This window comes from Fringilla coelebs (assembly GCF_963513975.1).
Source record: "Fringilla coelebs genome assembly, chromosome: 3".
Classification (NCBI taxonomy): domain Eukaryota; kingdom Metazoa; phylum Chordata; class Aves; order Passeriformes; family Fringillidae; genus Fringilla; species Fringilla coelebs.
In genome coordinates, this window is record NC_140030.1 from 10,583,055 (window position 1) to 10,602,911 (window position 19,857).

General features: G+C 42.7%; 1 protein-coding gene across 1 annotated transcript in view; it reads left to right on the forward strand.

Moving 5' to 3' along the window:
- The window catches only part of LOC311151320 (protein LYRIC-like), a gene marked incomplete at its 5' end in the record, with an annotated part of 30,596 nt that extends 16,148 nt beyond the window's left edge, over positions 1–14,448 (forward strand). Inside the window, 7 exons of the mRNA XM_084201674.1 lie at positions 89–304; positions 1,228–1,302; positions 2,892–2,990; positions 9,496–9,599; positions 10,264–10,383; positions 11,661–11,790; positions 12,258–14,448. Coding sequence (XP_084057800.1) covers positions 89–304; positions 1,228–1,302; positions 2,892–2,990; positions 9,496–9,599; positions 10,264–10,383; positions 11,661–11,790; positions 12,258–12,313 — 800 coding nt within the window. The 3' untranslated portion in view covers positions 12,314–14,448. The remainder of the gene's footprint in view (positions 1–88; positions 305–1,227; positions 1,303–2,891; positions 2,991–9,495; positions 9,600–10,263; positions 10,384–11,660; positions 11,791–12,257) is intronic.
- Positions 14,449–19,857: the final 5,409 nt, after the last annotated feature.

A 19,857-nucleotide genomic window follows, 5' to 3' on the forward strand; every position in this document is an offset into this window, starting at 1 on the left:
AGGCTTTGTTCTGTTTTCTCTCCTGAACAAACTCTTCCTTGTAACTAAAAATAACGATGATCCTGTGGTAATGTTTATTCCCGAGAAGACCCCAGCAGAGCATCTCTGGGTAGCTCAGTGGTTGAGCCAGCCTTTGACTGGGATGAGAAGAGAGCAGTGTGGCCACTCACAGAGGACACTGGTGGTGGTGGAAAAGGTGCTTTCTTTGCCAAGGCAGAGTGTGGGACTGTGCTGAAGGGCTCAGGAGCCCTACGGGAAGAATTGGCAACCTCCAGATCAGAAGATGACGTTTTCTCCAATGTAGGTGAGTGTTGACATTCAAATATTGCTGAGGGGAAGCTTCACAAATCGCTGTGTCCTTATCAGAGTGCAGCCCCACTGACATTCATCCTGCACACACAGTGTTGTCCCCCTCCCTAGGATCCTGCTAGGTGTCATTTATTTCCCAGCAATGTGAAAAGAGGGGTCCTTATGGCAGGAATTCCTTGTGTTGTAGATTACCTGCTGGGTGCAAGTTGTTTTCTACCCACAGGTACTATTTGTGTCTTTAACAACCCAAGCCTTGCCTTCTGAGGCATGGCTCACACATGGTCAGAGTTAGGCTGCAGGGTATATCTGTGTATTTCAAAAAAGGAAAAGGCAGGGTTCCTAAATTGAAAGCATTTGATTTTGACTACATTCTCAGTGATTAATTGAGCATGGTGGCTGAACTGAATGGTATATAAGGCCACATGATGACTCACCTTCAGCAGCAGTCATCCAGTACTCTGATAATTCAGGAAATGTTCTTAGGTTGCTCTCATGTGAGTTGCCTTTTCTGCTAGAGTCCTTTTCTTGTAAAGTACAGGGTTGATGGGGGAGGACATTAGTGCCACTTTTACCTTAATGCTTTCAAAAGGCCAAATTCCAATTCATGATGACAACTTTGCCAGCAGTGCATAAAGGGGGCACCAGTTCAGATGAGTGAGGAATTTAAGTCAGAGAAGTGCCATGCTGGTGTGACATGCACGTTGAAAGTCTGAGAAGGTGTACATGGTGATGGGGCTGGACTCTCCCTGTCCATAAAGGTGATTTCTCCTTGCTTGATGCCTGTCCAGCAACAGCAGTGGATGTAGGCTTGGAATGAAGAGAACATGGAAGGGCTGTAATGAGCTTGGGAGCATGAGGTGGGAACTGTGAACATGACATCAGATTTTGGGTTACTGTTTGTTTGCATTTTAAATTCAGGAACATGGGATATTGCAGATGTAAAATCCTGCCCTGTGACCTTTGGGACATTGTCAGATCTCTCCAGGGATTTAGGTGAGTGGCCTTTCATTGTACTTCTATCTGAATTCTTCTATCACTTTCTTAGCTGCTTGGCTGAAAAGAGCTCTCATTGATCACACATGGGTCTTCTCCCCTGGAGCCATGGCCATCTCATTAGTCACTCTCTCTTGCAGAGCTTGCTTGCATCTGCAATCCAGCACACCAGTGTTTTAGGGAGCAACATCAGAACCTTTACTGAGTGCTTTCCAAACTCATGTACTCATCTTGGAATAAATTAAAAAATACTACCTCCCCTGCAGATTCTTTCTGTTAGGTTGACTCACACAGAAGGTTTCTGTTGTGCTCTGATAACAATAAATTCAGAGAATTTCAGACCGAGAGAGGGAGTGAATGTGCACTTGGAAAGGCTGTGTTAGAGGCTGCCTAGCCAGCAGTTTCTCATCCAGCACTGAGGGATTTCTTGCCTGAGCCTCTCCATGCACGGCCTTGAGAAGGATGGAGCATCTCCTCATTTGGCATTGAGTTAAGCCTTGTTTCTGGCTTTCACTTTGCATCTTTGCACCTGTCAGTCTTCACTGATTGACTGCATGTACTCCTGATTCATATATTCCATGCCTACCAGAAACTCACATTGGCTGAAAGTTTAGTGAATGATGAATGCAAAGTCTGATCCTGAATCTATCAGAGATGCTAAAGACAAGCATAGATACATCTAGATATCTGTGCACAAAACAGGGTGTGTGATGTTAGCCAGAATGATGAAATCAGCTTCTAAAGCTAGATAAGGCAATTAATATAACACATGCCATATTTAACCATCTGTTTTCCAACACTTGTCAGTGGATTCAAGCAGTTCCTAATGTATAAGTATCCAACAAGGAGAAATATTTTTTAACATCTGCATTTATGCAGCAAAAAAACCAAACTGATACACAACTGCATAAACCTCAGAGTGCATTAGGTGAAAGGAAGAAAGGAAAAGTCAGAGATGTGAAAAAACCCTGACTTACGAAAGATGAGAAGAATACCCTGGCCTGTTATGTACAGGCCTTAGAAAGGGGCTAAGGGGAGTCATTCAGGGAGGCATGAGAATCCTACTGGTTGCTTTAGTTACTGAAAGTAATCATCAAAGCAACTTTTTCCTCCAGCAGCTCTCTCACCTGTGCTCTTTCATGGAGCAGTTAATTTGGTAATTATGGATTTCTGTAAGCTTGAGCAGAAGCCTTCTCACTGAAGGTGGTGGGAGTTGGAGCTGGATACTCTGGATGTGGCTTTTGGTTCTGCAGGAACTACAGCTCCCTCCTTAGGTCCCCAACAGAGATGTGCCAGAAGTTTACTTTTCTGAATGCTGTTAGTGTAGCAACTCCTGAGTGAGTTGTTTGTAATAACTTATGCATGTAGTGTCCTCATCCAGCCTTTGTTAATAATCCACAGTGATGAGAAGCATAGATTAATGTGTGGCTTAAATTACATAACATCCAGGCCTCATGACATAGTGAGCAGACAGAGGCATGATTAATTGGTTTTAATAATGTGAATATACCTATGTGATTATCTTTTAGGTTTGGGATTTGGGCTTTTTTTGGTTTAATTTTTTAATGAAGATGCTTTCCTGTGTGCAGACAATGTGAAGAGTAAATCATCTGAGGACAGTCCTTCCAGATGCTGTTGGCATGGCAGCTCGACTTTCCTCCCAGCAGATGATGCATGGCAGGGGCAGGGTATGTCTCTTTGCCCTTTTTCTGTAGACAGACAAGTGCACCAATGCAGGAACTCTCTTCAGTCCTTTCCCTAAGCCTCAGACATCAGGGTCCACTTCCCATGTGGCTCATTTGCTGGTCAGGGAGAAATCCCATGTGGGTCTGGGTCTGGTTTTGAGCAGCTGCTGTGAGCTCGGTCAGGGCAGCAGTTGTCCACGTGGAGCCCTTGAGAAAGGCAAGAAAGTGCATTTTATTTATGTTTTCCCTCAGAAGAAAAACAAATAATGCAGTAGGTACAGTCTGTTTTGGTACATACATGCTGGTGCAAAGTGTAACTAGAGCTGCTGGGCAGCAGCAGCAGCTGTAGGGCGCTGTCTGCAGGCTCTGCAGCAGTGCCCTGATATCAGCTGCGGGCAGATAAGCACAGGAACAGGGCAAGCACAGGGTGATCCCTCCCCACACCCTGCAGAGAGCAGGTCAGGGACTTCCTGAGCCAGAGGCAGCAGGACGGGCTCTGTGTTTCAAAAAGCCCCATGTGTTAGCAGTCAACTTGGATTACTGAATTTGTGAAACGAGTTCAAAGCTGTGTTTGGTCTGAAGCATTGTGTTTCCCTCCCTCCCTCCCTCCTATGGTTGTGTGGGAAGGTGGAGCTGAGTGGCCTTTTCCAGGCAGCTGCAGCCTGGGCTCAGTGGGGTGGCTGGGGGAGAGCCATGGGAGGACAGGGTGCTTTTCAAACTCCGTGTACCTTTGCCAAAACTTTAAATTTCCTTGGAAATGCCCTGAACCCCAATGCAGAATACAACTCCAGTGCATTGTAGCAGTCAGGATTTCAGTCTTTTTATGACTGGTAATGGGTGTTTTTTTAGTTTTAAAAGAAAGACAAGCATGGGTCCTGAGTGGCTGGACTAATTTGGCATAAACAGTGTGGGTATTAGATGACCTTTTCTCTTGACCTTTTGGTCAGGATTGAGTGAAGTATTTATATATATATACCCCTGTTGTTGGGAAGCCTTTCCCTGCTCTTGCAGGAATGATGGCTGATGAGCTGAGCAAACCTCTTTGTGTTCTAGCTGCTCCGATTGCTTAACTGCAGGAGAACCCAGAGGGATGGAATGCATTAAGGAGAAAAGATTGTGGTTGTCTTCCTTTTCTGCCCAGCGGTAACTGAAGCTCTGCAGCAGATGCATCATTTTGGGCGTGATTTTATAAATAACACAGTGCTTTAAAAAGAATAAAAACAAAACCCCCAGCCCTGAGCCTTCCCTTCCCTTGGTGCTGTGTTTCTTTACCCCTGCATTGCTGCAAAGAGTGCCTGGCCCTTTCCAGCTTTGGAGCCCTGTCGCGCCCACACAGGATGGAGGGAGGCAGTGTGGACAGCGTGGGCAGCTCTTCAGCAGCGTTCCCTTGCACTACATTTAGCACATGTCAGACTTGGCACACTCTGGGCTTGATCTGCACTTGCAAAGCCAAGCAGAGCTCTCTCTGCTTTTGGAGTTCCATATCTGTCTGAGAGTATAACTATAGGAGCAAATTCAGGAGCTTGCTTCTGCAAACATCAGAGCAGAAGTGTTTAGAGGATTCAGTCTGTCTTACAGCTTGCTTTTTTGTCCTGGTATTTTTTTTTCCTTTGAATCATCAGCCTTGCTATTGATGCAGGGGAGGGGTGCGTCAGGAACATGTATTCCCTGAATTTAGATGAGGTAATGGTTGGCATGAAGGTTGGCGCTGCAAGCAAAATGAGCTCTTAGACAGTTAAACACAGCCTGTTAGCTCTTGCAGGCTTGGGAACTAAACAAGAAAAAGCCATTCATAGCCTAAATATGACCTGGGGTCATTTCATCAAATCCAGGGCAGTACATGTAATGAGTCTTTGTTCTGTGCTGGGCTGGTACAGCCGAAGGAGCTGGATGCTGGACTCCTGCCTCTGGCCTGGCTGGTGGAGCTGCCTTGGCCTGCTCCCTGCTCCACATCAGGTTATCTTTTTGTGAAGTACCAGCAATAATAACACCCTCACTTACAAAAGGCTTGAGATTTAAGTGTTGGCAAAACTGAAAGCATAAATACACAGAGGGAGAGAGGGAATTAGTGGTAAAGGGAACAGGACAGTCACTTTTGGAATATTTAAAAGACTCTCAATCAGGCTGGTTTTCAAACAACATACTCCTGTGTTGACATTCATTAATACACACTTGCTGGTGGTTAACTATCAATTATTGTTATATCTGGAGTCCTGTGTCCATTTCACAGTACAAGACAGTCAGGGATATACTGGAGAAGGTCCAGCCATGCCTTTGTATGAGCACTTGATGGGGTCATGGCCTGGAGAGTGGGGAACAGGCAAATGAGTAAGAAGTGAATTTTCACTTGTCCGTAAGTGAAAGCTTTTTTTATGGTGAGAGTGGTCAGGCAACAGAACAGTTTGCCCAGAGAGGTTGCAGACTTTCCACCCTTCAAAATATTCAAAACTTTGCTGCATTCCTGAGAAACCTGCTGTAGCTGAGCCCTCTGAAAGACATGAGGTGGGACTAGACAATTTCCAGAGGCCACTTCCAACCTCACTGATTCTGAAATTCTCATTCTGTCATCAGTCATTGTCTCTGCACATTCAAACAATTAGTCCTTAGCAATCTAAGGCTTTGTTAGCTGGGGGCATTCAGTGTCTTGGAGTTGAAGCCACATGGTCGGCACTGATGGCTGCTGTCCCAGCAGTCCCACCAGCAGGCTGAGGTGGACAGAACTCTGCCATGGGGGAAGAGGGCCCCAAAGTGGGAAGCTTTGCTCATCATCTTTTTTCCCTATTCATCATTAGTGTTTGCATACTTTTCACTCCTGTCATAAAAAGAAAGAAAGAAGGCTGACTCTTCTGGTCCTGACACAATTCACTTCGTTTTTGAGCCCAGGAAGTGCTCTGCTTTTACCAGGTGCCTTTCTTGCTTCTTCTACAGGGTTGCTCTTGATCCTCCTGCCTCTGCATTGGAAGCTTTTCTTGCATGTGCTTCCTAATACTCCCTTTGTGTACCTATGGCACACATCTGCCACTGCCCCTGTGGTGACATTTATGTTTGTCAGCTTTGCTGTCCCACAGAATGCATTGCAAGCTGTGGCTGGTTTTGCTGTTATAAAACATGTAACCCATACGGTGTGGCCAGCTGGGCTGTTTTAGAGCACTTGTGTCTGGTTCCAAGGCAAGGGAATACTAATTTTATCCCATGCATCTGCTTCCAAGTGCAGCAGACCTGTGCTTTGGCAACAGCGCAGTGCAATCTCAGAAAATCCACATTCTGCTTTGCAAATGCAACAGCTCATGACCACAAGAGTCACTTTTTATCTGTGTCTTGGCATCCTCCCAATGAATCTCTCTTGATTGCCAAAGCAAATTTTCCACAGAACCTTAAGAAAAGTTCCACATCTCCTGACCCAATGTCTCCTGACTCCCAACCTTTCTTCTGTTCCAGAGTTAAAATCAATTGTAATTCCTTTGTTTTATGGGAATCAGTAGCTTTTTTCCACTAAAAGAAATCTTCAGTCTAGGGTTTATTTGATATTTTGCCTCTACTGAATTATGCTGAAGGAAGGTGCCAAATAAGGGATTCTTCTACCCAGCTACTGACCTGTAAGACAGAAATTCAAGCTTTAGACTGGAAATTATCTACCCATTTCAACTGAATGTATTACACCTAGTCTAAAAGTGATGTCTTGGCAAGGATTTGGGTTAGGACTGTGTTCCTAACACAGTAAACTGCCCTTTGCAAAGGGATGAGTTTTCTACAGCAGCCACAGAAAATCTAAGTGCTATGGACAATATGCAGCCTACTGAGGGGTTTGCCCTGCCAGATGAACCTCCCTTAAGTTTCTACTGCCCATATTTTGCGACAGCATGCAAGAGAGATGCTGGTAGATTAGAATCCAAATGTACAACTCCAGATTAGAAAATTTTTAATCCCCTTCTTGATGACACAGACTGTTTTGCTGCAGTACTTTCCAGTTGCATTTTCCAGACCAGATAATTAGGTTCAGCCTGTACCGTACTGTACTCCACCCTATCTATCAGCAGGCACAGAGAAGTTGCTGAGTGTCCTCTTTGAGCAGATCCTGCTGCTGTGGGGCCCTGTTTGCCTGCTCCCCAACACCCCCCAGGGCACAGCCATCTGCTCCCTGTCCGCTCCTTGTTACACAGGGGAGAGACTGGAGACCAAGGGCATTCAGGTAGCTGGTGCTGGGATGGACTTTCTGCCTGCAGAGGTGCTGGCAGCCTCCCTGGTTTCTGAAGACACTTTCAATGTTGTGCCTTTCAGGATCTAAAAGTGTTTTCATTGCATGGGGTACGTGGAAACCACCTTGGCCTTGAAATGCACTCTGCAAATGTTTGCTGCCAACAGAAAAGTACAGCTTTGTCTGGGTGGAGTTTGCTGGAGGACTGGGGTGGGTTGCAACCAAGAACTTAGCTGGAAAATGACATTTAACAACATTGCTTTTGTAAAAATGAACAGCAGGAATTGCCAAGATGTTGGTCTGTGTTGGTGCTGAGAGAGATATCACCTCTGTCAGGGTTAAAGCCACATGGGGAGCAGGGGGACATGCTGCTGCACGGCACGTTTCTTTTAGTGTTTATGTTCACAGGCATTACTGATCAGTTTTAGTCTGTGAGAGAATTGATGACCCAAGGAGAATCAGATTTAGAAATACTAGAGAGTACTCAAAGTTTAAGGACACTGTGGGAGATGTCACTGAAGGGAAATATGCTACAGAACAGAAGAGACTTTAAGTCAGAGCTTTGGGATAAGTACATTTAATCAGAGCTTTGGGATAAGTACATTTAATCCGATTTCCCCATCAAATCCAGCAAATTGTAAAGAATCTTATATTGCCCTTAATTTTAGTCTGAGTTGATTTTAAACACCCCTGGGACACAGTACTTTGGGAGTAGTAATTCTGAGATGAGGAGAGTCACCACTGTCTGGCAAAGTTTCATGCCCACATGTGACAAGAGTGAAGCATTAACGTAAGCCCATTGTAGGCAGTTTGCCATCAAAACTATTTTCATGTTTAGAAGCATATATATAAATGCACTTTTTGAGATACCGGAAGTTAAAAAAGTGAAAACAACAGTTGTGTTTTTCCACGTGTTAAATTATGGTCTGTTTTGCTTGCACACCCACGAGAACATCCATCAGCAGAACTGCTGCCTTGCAGCTCAGGAGGCTGAATTCTGTTTTGGACTGGAATTTTATGGGGGAATGCATTCAAAATTAGTTGTTCCTTTCCCTCTCGAAGAAGGAAAGACATATTGTCTATATAGAGGGCAGGGATTTTAAACTGAGAAGCTTGAACAATGTTTATAATCATGTTTGTAACATTTGGCAGCAAAGTGGTCAGAGCAACGTTTTGGAAACAGTTTTCTTTTATCATTCCCAGCATGCTTTTGGTTTTGGCCCTGCTTCAAGTAGAAGTTTTTCCATCCCACTTGGGATTTTTTTTTTAAAGAGAAGTAATCAGCTAAGTGCTCTTATTATATGATTTCAAACTTATATTGTGTTTTTAAAGTCATTCTTCCTGTTAGGATAAGATTTAAGATTGTTACATTCAAATTGTTAAAAAATAATCAAGTAGTCCTTTCAACATGTTATGCTGATTTATCTGCTTTTTTGCACCTCATTCAGTTTGGGTGAAGGAATTAAACTGGTCTGTTTTGCCTTCTTGACTAGGATAGCTTGCCAGTGCTTTGTGGAGAGGCAGCTGAGGGCTTGCAGCCAGATTTTCAAAGGTACCAGATGCTGAAAGATAGAGAAACCTAAATGATTTTGAAAAGTTTTTTGCCCAGTTCCCATGAAATTATCAGAATTGATGCAGGGTAGGTGTTCTCTATTTCATGCCTGTTTAGAGTTGTATATTAAGGAGGTTTGGAAATCAGTGCCGGGATGGTGCTTTTCTGGCTTACATTCAAGAAAAGAAAACAGAAAAGGAAGATGAAGTTGAGAATGTAGTTGGTTCTATTTTTTGTAAGAAAGAAAACACCAATGAGAGCAATAATGAATGCACAAATCCTTTGTTAATATTACTCTTCCATATGAATAATTGCCCAGAGGATGGTGTGTTGCAGTGAATGGAAGAGCCTGCTGTGTCTGCCAGTGTTTCTGGATATGCCTCAATCCTTCTTCATAAAATTAAAAGGAAATATTTGACAAGCCACTCTATTAGTTTTGTAACGCTTGTTTTCTTGAAAAACAAGCTTTGCAAAACTAAAAGGGCTTTTGGTTTTGTATGTACTTTTATGCCCTTCTTTAATTTTTCTCCTGTCCTGGAGAGTGTTGTCACTAATTGTGAATTGGCAGTCAATATATATGTCTTAATACATTTTAAAAATAAATTTGTAAATGTTTTAACACATTTAAGACATGCATACATGCACATCCAAATATCACATGAGCAGGCAAGAAGATATATTTGCAGCATTTGTGCTACTCGTGTAAGGCTGGGAAATAGTATGGATTTGAACATAACCCATTCATATGCTTGCCCTGATAGGTGACCCTTCAGTGATTGACCTGGACTCTGACTGGAAGGCTCCCACGGAGGAGTGGGGAAACTGGACTGGAGATGAGGAACATCAGACTCGGGATGAGAAGAAGGTGAGGCAGTGCTGTTGATGGCCAAGGTCCACTGGAGTCTCCAGTCCAGCCCTGAAGCTAGGCTCCTTTGGTTGTGGGGGCTTTCTCATGCTGGGAGGAAGTGCTTGGCATGGTCCCTGCCTCACCTGTCTGAGACAGCGGGAGCTGGGCAGCACGCAGGAGGCATGAGATGGGCTGGGGCGAGCTGGCTGGTTCTGGGAGTTCATCATCCCCCTGGGATCGCTGTCCTAAGCAGCAAGCCTTGAGTGTTCGCACCCTGCTGCCGCTGACCTTCTCAAATACCCAGGCCTTAAAAGAGGTGTGGTGTCCAGAGCTGACACAGCCTTCACAGCATCTTGGGCAGCCAGGACATATTTATTTAAGTTTGCTGATAAGAGGGTTTGGTGACAGTGATACAGTGGTATCTTGGGTGGAGATGTAGAAGCAGAAGTCTTGCTGTTTAAATACTTTCTAGAAGCCCAGAGAAATGTTCCCTTCAGGTAGCAGTGGGAAGAGCAGGCTGAGCTTTTTGCAAAAATATGTGTTAAGCTGAGGTGTACACCCTATCCAGAGAGACAGCCCCTTGTACATGGTCAACACACGCTCATGGAGGTAATCAGTTTTCCTGAAAAAAACAAAATTAGCTGTCCCATGACTCCTCTTACAAAATCTCTGACGATTTCAGGATTTGCAAAAAGACAAAGCAGGCATTCATTTCTGTCTTTCTGGACATGAAAGCAAAACACAAAGGAAGAAGAAGAAAATGGAAGTGAAGGAATCAAAGGGTGGAGCTGGATTGAGGCATGTGAGTATTTTGTATTCCAGGAGTAGTGTTTGGTTTTCCATTAGCAGAGGGGATTCTTCTCTGTTAGGATGACCTAAGGGAGACTTTTCTTCCTCTCTGTCTTCTGGCTTTCTCTTCTCTTTTCTCCCTGTCTTCCCATAAAAAGAAGTTATGAGCACAGTGAACAGTGGAGTTTTGCAACATGGTATTCCCTAACATATTTTCAAAACACTTTGATTTTGCAGTACAGAATGTTGTGCACTAAACTTGGAATGCATCGGCCTAAACATTTTTTCATCCATGATTAAAACCAGATGCACTCCAAATTTAGTGTACAATTGGCCTGTGTTTCATCTGTAGCTGAAGGTCACCCAGAGATATCAACAGTAATGAAAAGGTGGTTCCCAAAAGTCAGTGAAGATAAAACAAGGCCACTGTTATACCACAAAAAAGGTTATTGAGAGAAAAATGTCTCAGAGTGCAACAGAAAAAGGCTGTGGAGAATGTCAGTTCATTTGGGATGGGAAGTGCACAGGAGCAGTGTTGACTAGCTTTTGGTCCAGTGCTTGCCTGTGACTGGTGAAATGAGAAATTGTAGGGGGAATGCCTGAAATGTCCAAATTGTATTTCATTCACTTGTCACAGAATGTGTTTTGGACATGTACAGCTGCTTTTTTTTTTTTTTAATAATTTGTCTTCCCCTCACACCCACTGTGGTCTCTCATAATCCTTGAGATGATTTTGCTCCCAGACCTCCTGATGCTCCCATCTAGGGGAGCATCTAAGGGAAAGGTTTTAACTACCTGACTGACCAGTCCACATAATCATTAGGACATCCTATCAGTTCCCAGAGTGCTGCCATACCTTTTTATATCCTTTTTGGACATAAAAAAATGAAATTACTTATGAAGCCAGATCCACAAAGTTGCTCATCACACTCCTTGTGATATCTCCAGTGTTTCTGTGGACTCAAGTCACTTAGCAGTCAGTAGGCACATCTTACTCTTCAGTGTCACTACACAGTGATAATGCTCTCAGTATCTCAGTGCTCTTCTGTTAACTGGGAGAAGCAAGGGGAAAAATAACACTGAAAGACAATTTCAACACTTTAATCCCCTCTAATACAAATAAATAAGAGGTAGGTAGATAACATGGGAAACTATTCTAATCATACAAAAATTAATTTGTCCTGCAGTTTCTTTAAATGCCCCACAATAATGACACTTTCTCTCATATTTTGTACTTGCATATGCTTCGTTTAACTCATATGCTTAGTGAAGCATATTGTTTCAATTAAGCCCCAGCAAGGTTTGCAAACAAGAATGGAAGAAGGCCCCAGGGACTTGATATCTACAAGAGATAGCAGTGATGCAGTCAGTGCTTCCTTCAAAAAATCCTTGGACATTGCTAATAATTCACCAAATAACGGTAAGTGATTGTTTTTGCACATCTGATGAATTTTCAGAATAATGTGTAATCTAAGAAGTGTTTACAAATGCATTTTTAAGTGAATATGTGAAACCCTTCTCCTTTAGCTGCATGTTTTAATTCTTTGAGAGCTCTGTATTACTCACAGGCTATTCTGACAAGTACCTGTTGCTGTTCCTCTCAGAGGTACTAAACAAAAAAAAAAAAAGAGCTACTATTGCATTTAGTGACCATAATTTTTGCACAGCTTTTTTCAACATGAAACAGAAGCAAATATGAGTGAGTCAGAGCCCACTAAAAACATTGAGTCCTCCCCATGATTTTGAATTACCCTAGAAAGTAGGTGGCCTTTGTAAAAGACATCTAAGAACCCTTAAATCCTCTTCATCAGGCAAAAAGCCAACAGTTCTCAGGGATGCAATTGCATGTGGAAGGTTTGTGCATTGTCCCTGTTGTTTGTATGGCAGTTGTACCTGGAAAAAAGGAGAGGAGGAAGAGGAAGAAAATGAAGAAAGAGACTTGAGGGAGCTGTGTAGCTGCCAGAGTGCCAACCTGATGGGGCAGACATGCCAATGAGCTGCAAGGATTCTGCTTTCTGCCATGCCGCTGAGCCCCAGGCAAAGAGAGGCTCTGGGAGACCTCCCAGCAAGAGGAAGAGAAGAGGAGCAATGAGCCAGAGAGCGTGAGTGTGTGAGAGAGGAGAGAGGGAGCAGGCTGTGCACAGGAGGTGGTTTTTGAAACAGAGTGGCTGTTCATTGCAAGCTGCTGCCCTTGATCAAAAGCTGTTGAATGGGGTTTGACTGGTTGCATTAAGTCCTTTCAGTTTTTTGCTGTCATGTTGTTTGTCAACTTGTAGTGTTCTATGCCATTGTAGAAATAGTTGGGCTGTACCTGACTGTGATTGTGCTTCGGTCCCATGCAGGATCCACCAGCTAGTCTGGTCCCTCTGGCATTTTTGCAGAGGTGCTCATCGACAGGCTAGTAATGTACAGAAGGAAGCACTGTTCAGAAACAAAGAGAGAATAACATGGATCATTCTCCAACCTCCTAACTCTTTTAAATCCTTGGTGGCTGCTATTGTCAGACTTTTGTCTCTTACCTTGCCATATTTATACTTTTTACCCCACATCAGACTAGTTGGCTCCTCAAGGAACATTTCTAAAGGAGGTTTTTAACTTGTTTGGAAATTTGGTCTAAACCCATTTTTTCCCCTGGATTTCATGGTGGGCTAAAGTTTAAAAGTCTGTATGTCCAAAGCATGTTGCATTTGTACTTATAGTAGAGGTAACTTTTAAAAATAATTTTTCTTAATCTGATGTTTGGAAGTTTTTTATCATTTTGTCACTTGAATATTCTAATATAAACTAAATTCGTGAATGAAGTTTTTAAGTCAGTATTTATTGAAGGGTGTGTATTTCTCCTTGTCAGAGGGCTCATAGTATGGAGGAGAATGTGTTACAATAGAATACTGTGGTTTATAAACAATGCTGAACTGACATCACTAAAAGCAGAAGCCCTTTATCCTCAGAGGAGCTGCAGGTTTGGCGGGAGCTGGGGGGTCTTCTGTAGCAGGTATACGGTCCTGAAACTGCGCCTGACCCATCCCAGAAGTGCTGCCTCGAAGGATGAGAAAGTTTTTCTCAAATCTCCATGTGCATTTGACTCTGTGCCTTTGGAGATGGTGGAAACAGTTACTAATGCATGTTAAATGTGTGCACATTTGTAAGCTCTGAGCTGATGCTGTGAAACTCTTCACGAGGACAGTGAATAACCAGGGATGTCCATGGCTTTACACTGCCACAGCTGCACTCCTGTTTGCATCATGGAGCCAGAGGAGAGCTCTGGGCTTCTGCCATTGCATCCCTGATCCCCAATCCCAGGTTGTCTAAGCTTTATTTGCAGCTCAACACTTTTCCCTGATGGCCTTCATCTGTTGCATAGCTGTCAGATCAGCTGTACCCTTCAGAGAAGCAATTAACTGCAGCAATGTATTTGTGTTTGGAGTTTAGCTACTATATGTTGAAGCTACTATATGCTGAATCACTCTTGTGCTGTGATTTTTGGGGTAGTTAGCTGTACTGTGTGCCCTGAAATTTAGTACAGTAGGGTTGTTTCAAAAGGCAGGGGAGGGGTAATCTTAACTGATGCCACTTAGCAGCCCACTGTCTAGGATCTGCACATCTTGGTGTTTGTGTGTCAGTGTAGGCAAAATATTGGCAGTTCATGAATGGACTGAACAGACCAAAGAGCTTTTATCAGGAAAGTAACTGGTTTGGAATAGATGCACAGCAAGAAAATACATGGCCTCGCAGGAGGAACAGGTACAGCAAGTTCAAGGATTTAGAAGATGTGGTAATGAGTATGTGGGTAATGAACAAAGTTCTGCTATCTCTGAAGCCAATGGAAAACAGTCATTGACCTCATTGGGGCTAGGATGTTGCCCATGGTCTTTGCTTAGCATTGTAGATAACCTCTGTCATCCAAAAACAGAAAGAAAAAAAAGAGATAAAGAGAAGCTCGCAAGATTGGTGGACTACAGATTTCTTCTGCTTTTTTCTCTATATCTGCTTGTAAACGTTTTGATGTCTTTGAATTTATGCTTTATTTCAACATTTTTCAGTATTTCAAATGCCACTGTTTTTATAATAAAAATTAAAACTTTTGTCCAAAGCCCAACACTCATGAGGTGTTTTGTTTAATTTGTATGTGTGTGAGTAAGAGCATGTGTTTTTTGCTAGAACCATTAAATTTTCAAGCTTTTTTAAGGTACTATAAATTTTTTTAAGAGATTCCCTTCATCTGTACTCTTCAATGTTTAGGAAATCCTAGTGACATTCTTTTGTGGTTGGGATGAAAGAACAATCCAGGCTTATAACATTGACAAGCTGACTGAGGTGCTGATGACAAGCAGCAGCTAATGATATTACTGTTTTTCTGTCAAATTCTTCAGTACCCCTCTTCCTGACTTCAGTGGTGTCTGAGGCCTGCATTTTCCTTCTGGCTTCCTTGTTTCACATCTGGGAAGTCATCACAGTAATACAGAGATGGGCTCAATAGTTTACAGCAGCACATTATTTAATACCACACTAATGTAGGCAAAAAACAATACACTTCTATGACTAAATATTCTTGATCATAGGCTTTCCTAAATAATTGAAAAGCACATTTCAGGGTTAATTAGGTGACAATGTTCAGCATGCTTGCGTGATTAATCTCTTCTGTCAGCAGTTAGGAAAGGGCATGTTGGTTGCTGCTTGTTTGATATGGCTGTGGCAGTGACTGGAGCCTTCCTGTACCACGTCCCCCAGCAGTGCTGCTGCACAGGCTCCCGGGGTTGCAGAAGTGTTCTTCAGTGAGAGAACTGAATTTACAAACACAACCACATCAGAACACAAAGCTCTAAGCAACTCTGTCAACTTCCATTCTTTCACTTCCCAGTTGTCAGAGGCTGAAAAGTCATCACACAGCTTAACAAAATAGTCTCTGCAGATGCTTTGAAAATCAGACAAAGCTTTGAGTTCCTGAAGAAACTCCCCTTCATCACCACATGTTCAGGTGAATCCCTGGTTTCTGTGCTTTTAGGACAGAAGCTGTGCAGATCACCAGCCTGCTCTGCTGCTCCTGGCTTCAGGAGGGTTAAATGGGTGTGCTGGATGTGCGCATTTTCCCAGTCTCTGATCTTTGCTAGCTGGAGACAATTGAAAATTCTCAGACAGAAGATTCAACATCCCCCCAGCATGCTGAAGCATTGCTTGAGCTATAACTGAATGTTATCCCTTAGAAGAGTAAATTGAGAGTAGTTCTCTGGTCATTCAATAACCCAGTGTAGTCTAATTGCCAGTTCATGGGCCAGGTCCAGCTGGCACCCCCTGCCTTTTCCCTAAGCAATTTATTAGCTGCTTGAGGGGCATTTGCCTTAGGAACAGCCAAAAGCTCTCTACACGCCTGCAAATGGCCCAGGGGCTGGAAATCAAGCCTCTGGTGCAGGCACAGTGTGGGAGGTGGGATGAAGTGTGGCTGGCAAACATCTATGATCTCGTTAGGGGCAAGCAATTAATTGTTACAGCAGCAGCTGTAAATGACAAAATACAAGGCTTTAAGTTTCCACTTTCTCTTAAACTCGGTCTGCTCTATTTTTCTAATTATGCTTTTCTTGTGGGCAGCTCTTGAAGGGGGAAGATTGGCTATATCCCTAATAAAAGAGCCATGTCCAGATGTGATGAATCCATAGACATTAAGATGTGGCTGATTATGTAACTGACAAGCTCCTGACCTACAAAGTTGTGTTTACTTGCAAGCAGACTTGCAAGCAGACAGCAGGATGCAGAAGGAGAGGCTGAAGCTTCACACTCAAGCCATGGTGTAACACTGCCAGATGGGCAACCATAGAAAGGAATTTGGCCTGCTGTTCCATAATTATCCATAACTGTCATTGTCTATAATTATCAAGGTCCCACCCAATGTGGAGATCGGTGGCCCAGCCAACATATGCACAAGCTGACTAGCAGGTAGACATGCTAATTGCTTGGCAGGAAATAATTTCTTTACTATGCTTACAACATGGGCCAATTCTGTACTGCTGAGGATTTTCTAAGGGTAGCTGGATGTTGTGAGAGAGGGTTTTTAAGTCATGGGCCACAAAAATCAGATATAGGAAACTCTGTCCTTCTTTGATTGTACTGAACGAGACCCAGGGATCTTTTCAAGGTAAAATGAACTTTCTAGCATGTGCCATCCCTGACATTCAGCCCTGCAGGTGTTCCTGCAAAGGAAAGATCCTCCTGTACCGACTGAACAGACACTGTAATGCATTGATCTCAGAAACAACTCTGTGTCTTCTGGGGAAAAGGCCAATGTAAGAGTAATTGACCCCTGTGTCATCCCACCAAGAGAACATCAGAAATTTGGCAAACGCTATTTTCTATCAAACTTTGATTCTCTTAGTACACACGATTTTCCTTTGGGGTGGTTCTGTGCAGCACACGTTGCAGGGACTTACAATAAACGTTTTCTCAAGCTTCTCTGGCAGCACCAGTCTCCTGCCACAGTGTTCCTCCCGGACACCTGCTGGTGGGCCCAACTGCAAAGCCAGTAAAGGAGGCAGGTGTGAGGAAATCACAGCCATTAGAAGGTGACTCCCTGTTTCCCTGAGGAGGTAGCTCAGGTACTCAGGCTCCTCCTGCTCACCCTGCCAAGATTCATGGAGGGGCAAGTCCAGGCTAAGGCTGGAAGGGGGAGGATGCCAGTGAGTACAGCAGATTTTCCATTTCCAGTGCTCACTGTTGTTCATGTGAAAGCACTGAGATATCTGAAATTGCAAGTACCATTTTAGATCATGTTATTTTTAGACATTTTCATAGCTCCTCAACTGTGTGGAGGCTGCTATAAATGAACCACAACTCTTTTAGTTTAGAAGATTTTGATTCTCTGTATGAAGACAAGAATTTGTATTCTGTGTTTGAGATTTAGAAAATCTGAGCATACAGTGAGTAACCCAGAAACAGTCCTGGCTTTAGAGAAACTTTATGTCATGCTGTCATATTTTAGCTTATTTTCTAACCCTGACTTTCTGACCCATCTGTTATGAGTTTAAAAGGTTTGGAACTGAGTTAAACTGACTCATACTGGTAAAAGATAATTCATATTGTTAACAGCAACCAACTAGAACAAATAGTACAGAAGCTTGGAACATTACATTAGGAATCCCAAAATGAAGTTGATTAATTTGGTAAACAAGAGAAAAATTCAATAATCACAAAACTCATTGTGATACATTATTATGACTTTCTAACCCTTTTTACAAGAAACTACTGATCCTCCAAATTAGGTTGTTTTCCTACAAAATTCATCTTGGAGAAAAGGATGGTAAAATTTGTTAATGCTGATTTCAGGATATCTGTGATTTTGCTGTATGAGTCACCAACAGGAAAGCTTCTCCCTGACTAATTTATATGAGGGCTTTTTTCCTCTCATTGATATGTTAATGCATTGCTTTTACTCTAGTACATTCTTCTCTTTTTTTAAGGAAGCAAAAAGTCAATCCATACTTTCAGCCTGGGTATTTTTCACATCTTATGCACCAGTTCTATAGATTTTTCTGAATTCTGAATAAACAGTACTTTATATTGCATTTCAATGTAAAGATACTACTTTCTCTGTGATGTTGAAAAACTTTGGTTTTTTAATCTAAAAATATTTGTTCAGCATGGAAAATAACTGAATCTGAGGAGCTAACTGTTTCTCTCTCTTTTTTCTTCCTTTTTTGTTTGTTTTTTGGTTTGGGTTTTTTTGTTTGTTTTTGTTTTAGAATGCAGAGTAGCAAGCACATGCATAAAGTTATAGGAAAAAAAAATTTAATAATAGCAGTAGCTTGTTCCTGCCCTCATACTCAAGTGTGTTCCATTTGGGATGGAGGAGCTCCAACATGTCCTGCACTGCACCTTTTATCTCCCGGCGAAGAAGCCAATGGACAAGATGTTTATGTAACTTTGCTTGACCTGTAGCAGTGTTGGTCAGCTCAGTTCATCTCTCTCTGCCTCCATTTCTCAACAGGTCAAGCTCATCAGGACAATATTTTCACTATAAAGTGATATGAGCTCTGCCCAAGGTTAAATATGATTATCAGTTCAGAGTCTGTAGGTTTCCATTCACACAACACAGCAAATGCTGAAGCAGAACAGCACCTTATTCTTCAAAACATTTCCATCTTGGCTATAGTTCAGTGTGTGCTTAAAGTATTAAACCACCATCTTCTAGCCAAGGATAGACTGAAGAACAGCACAAAAGAGAGAAAATACGGTATTACAAAAATAAGCAGAAAACAGTCTTAGTGCTGCATTGTTTTGACATCTTGCAAGTGTAGGACTTTGAATTTTTGAAGAAGTTGAAGCCTGGTCTCTCATTTACCTGATCCTTGCTGTTTTGCTGTCACCTTATTAAAATCTGATTATCCAAAACTAATTTGTGTTTGGTAAAACATTGTCAGGCTCTCTCAAGACAGGAGTGCAAATCTCCTGTCTAGACATGGGTTTTGAAAGCCCAACTAGTTTGGCTAATGAGGAACACCTCGATATCAAACCCTCCCTACCTGCTGAGAGGGAAGGAGTTAAAATGTCATGCTGGTAAAGGAATCCCAAGCATTCTTTTGCAGCTGCTTCTGACTTGCAGATCTGTGTATGGCTTCCTGCTCTTACTCCTGTGCATGCTGTTGGTCCTGCATGCCATGGTCTGCTTGTGAGGAAGTTTTATCACTAGTACTCGCTGATTCTCTGAGATTTTGCTCGGCCTGTCATGACTGTAAGCTGAGCCCAGAGTTTTTAATAATATCTTTAGCCTCAGAAATCCTCTTTGAAGTAGCAAAAAGGAGAGAATTAAGGCTCAGCGAGAAGGAAGTCTCTTGCCTGAGGTCATCTGGGCTGCTAGTGGCATGGAAGAACTGGAATCTTTCACAGAGGGTAGGACTAAAATCATTACCCTATTACCTCTTCCCTTAAGTACAAGAAACAATGCACTCATTCTCAAAATACCCTTTAAATCTTTCTTTTCCTTTTTTTTTTTAAGGGAGGAAAAAGTGGAGAGTTTTTTTAATGCAAATTCAATAGTTCCACATCAGCCTATCCTGCTGTGGAAAGCTTCTTTGTGATGTTAAATGAGATTCACATTATTCTTCCCAGTATCTTTGTTGCCGAGTATAACAAGGAGCGAGCGTTTGCAGAGTGTAACAAGCAGTGAAGCTCAAGGGAATCACATCAATTTTTATTCTGAGTCTGGCTGACAAAGATATGAACACTTAATTAAGATTTCTTTCATCTCATGAAAATAGCCCTGACAATCTGAGCCTGAGGAGAGCTTGATCTTGGCAAAAGCAGTGTCCAACTGCAAGCTCTTAGCTGGAACACTTGCCCTCACAAATCGCTTGAGCCGGGAGTGGGATCTAAAGGTTTCCAAGTGGATGTCCAAACTTTGAGGGAGGGGCTCCTCCTTTAATTTCTGACTCATTCTAATCCTGTGAACTCCTGCTTCACACAGGGACAGACCAACAGGAAGGAGAATCTCTCAGCTCCGCAG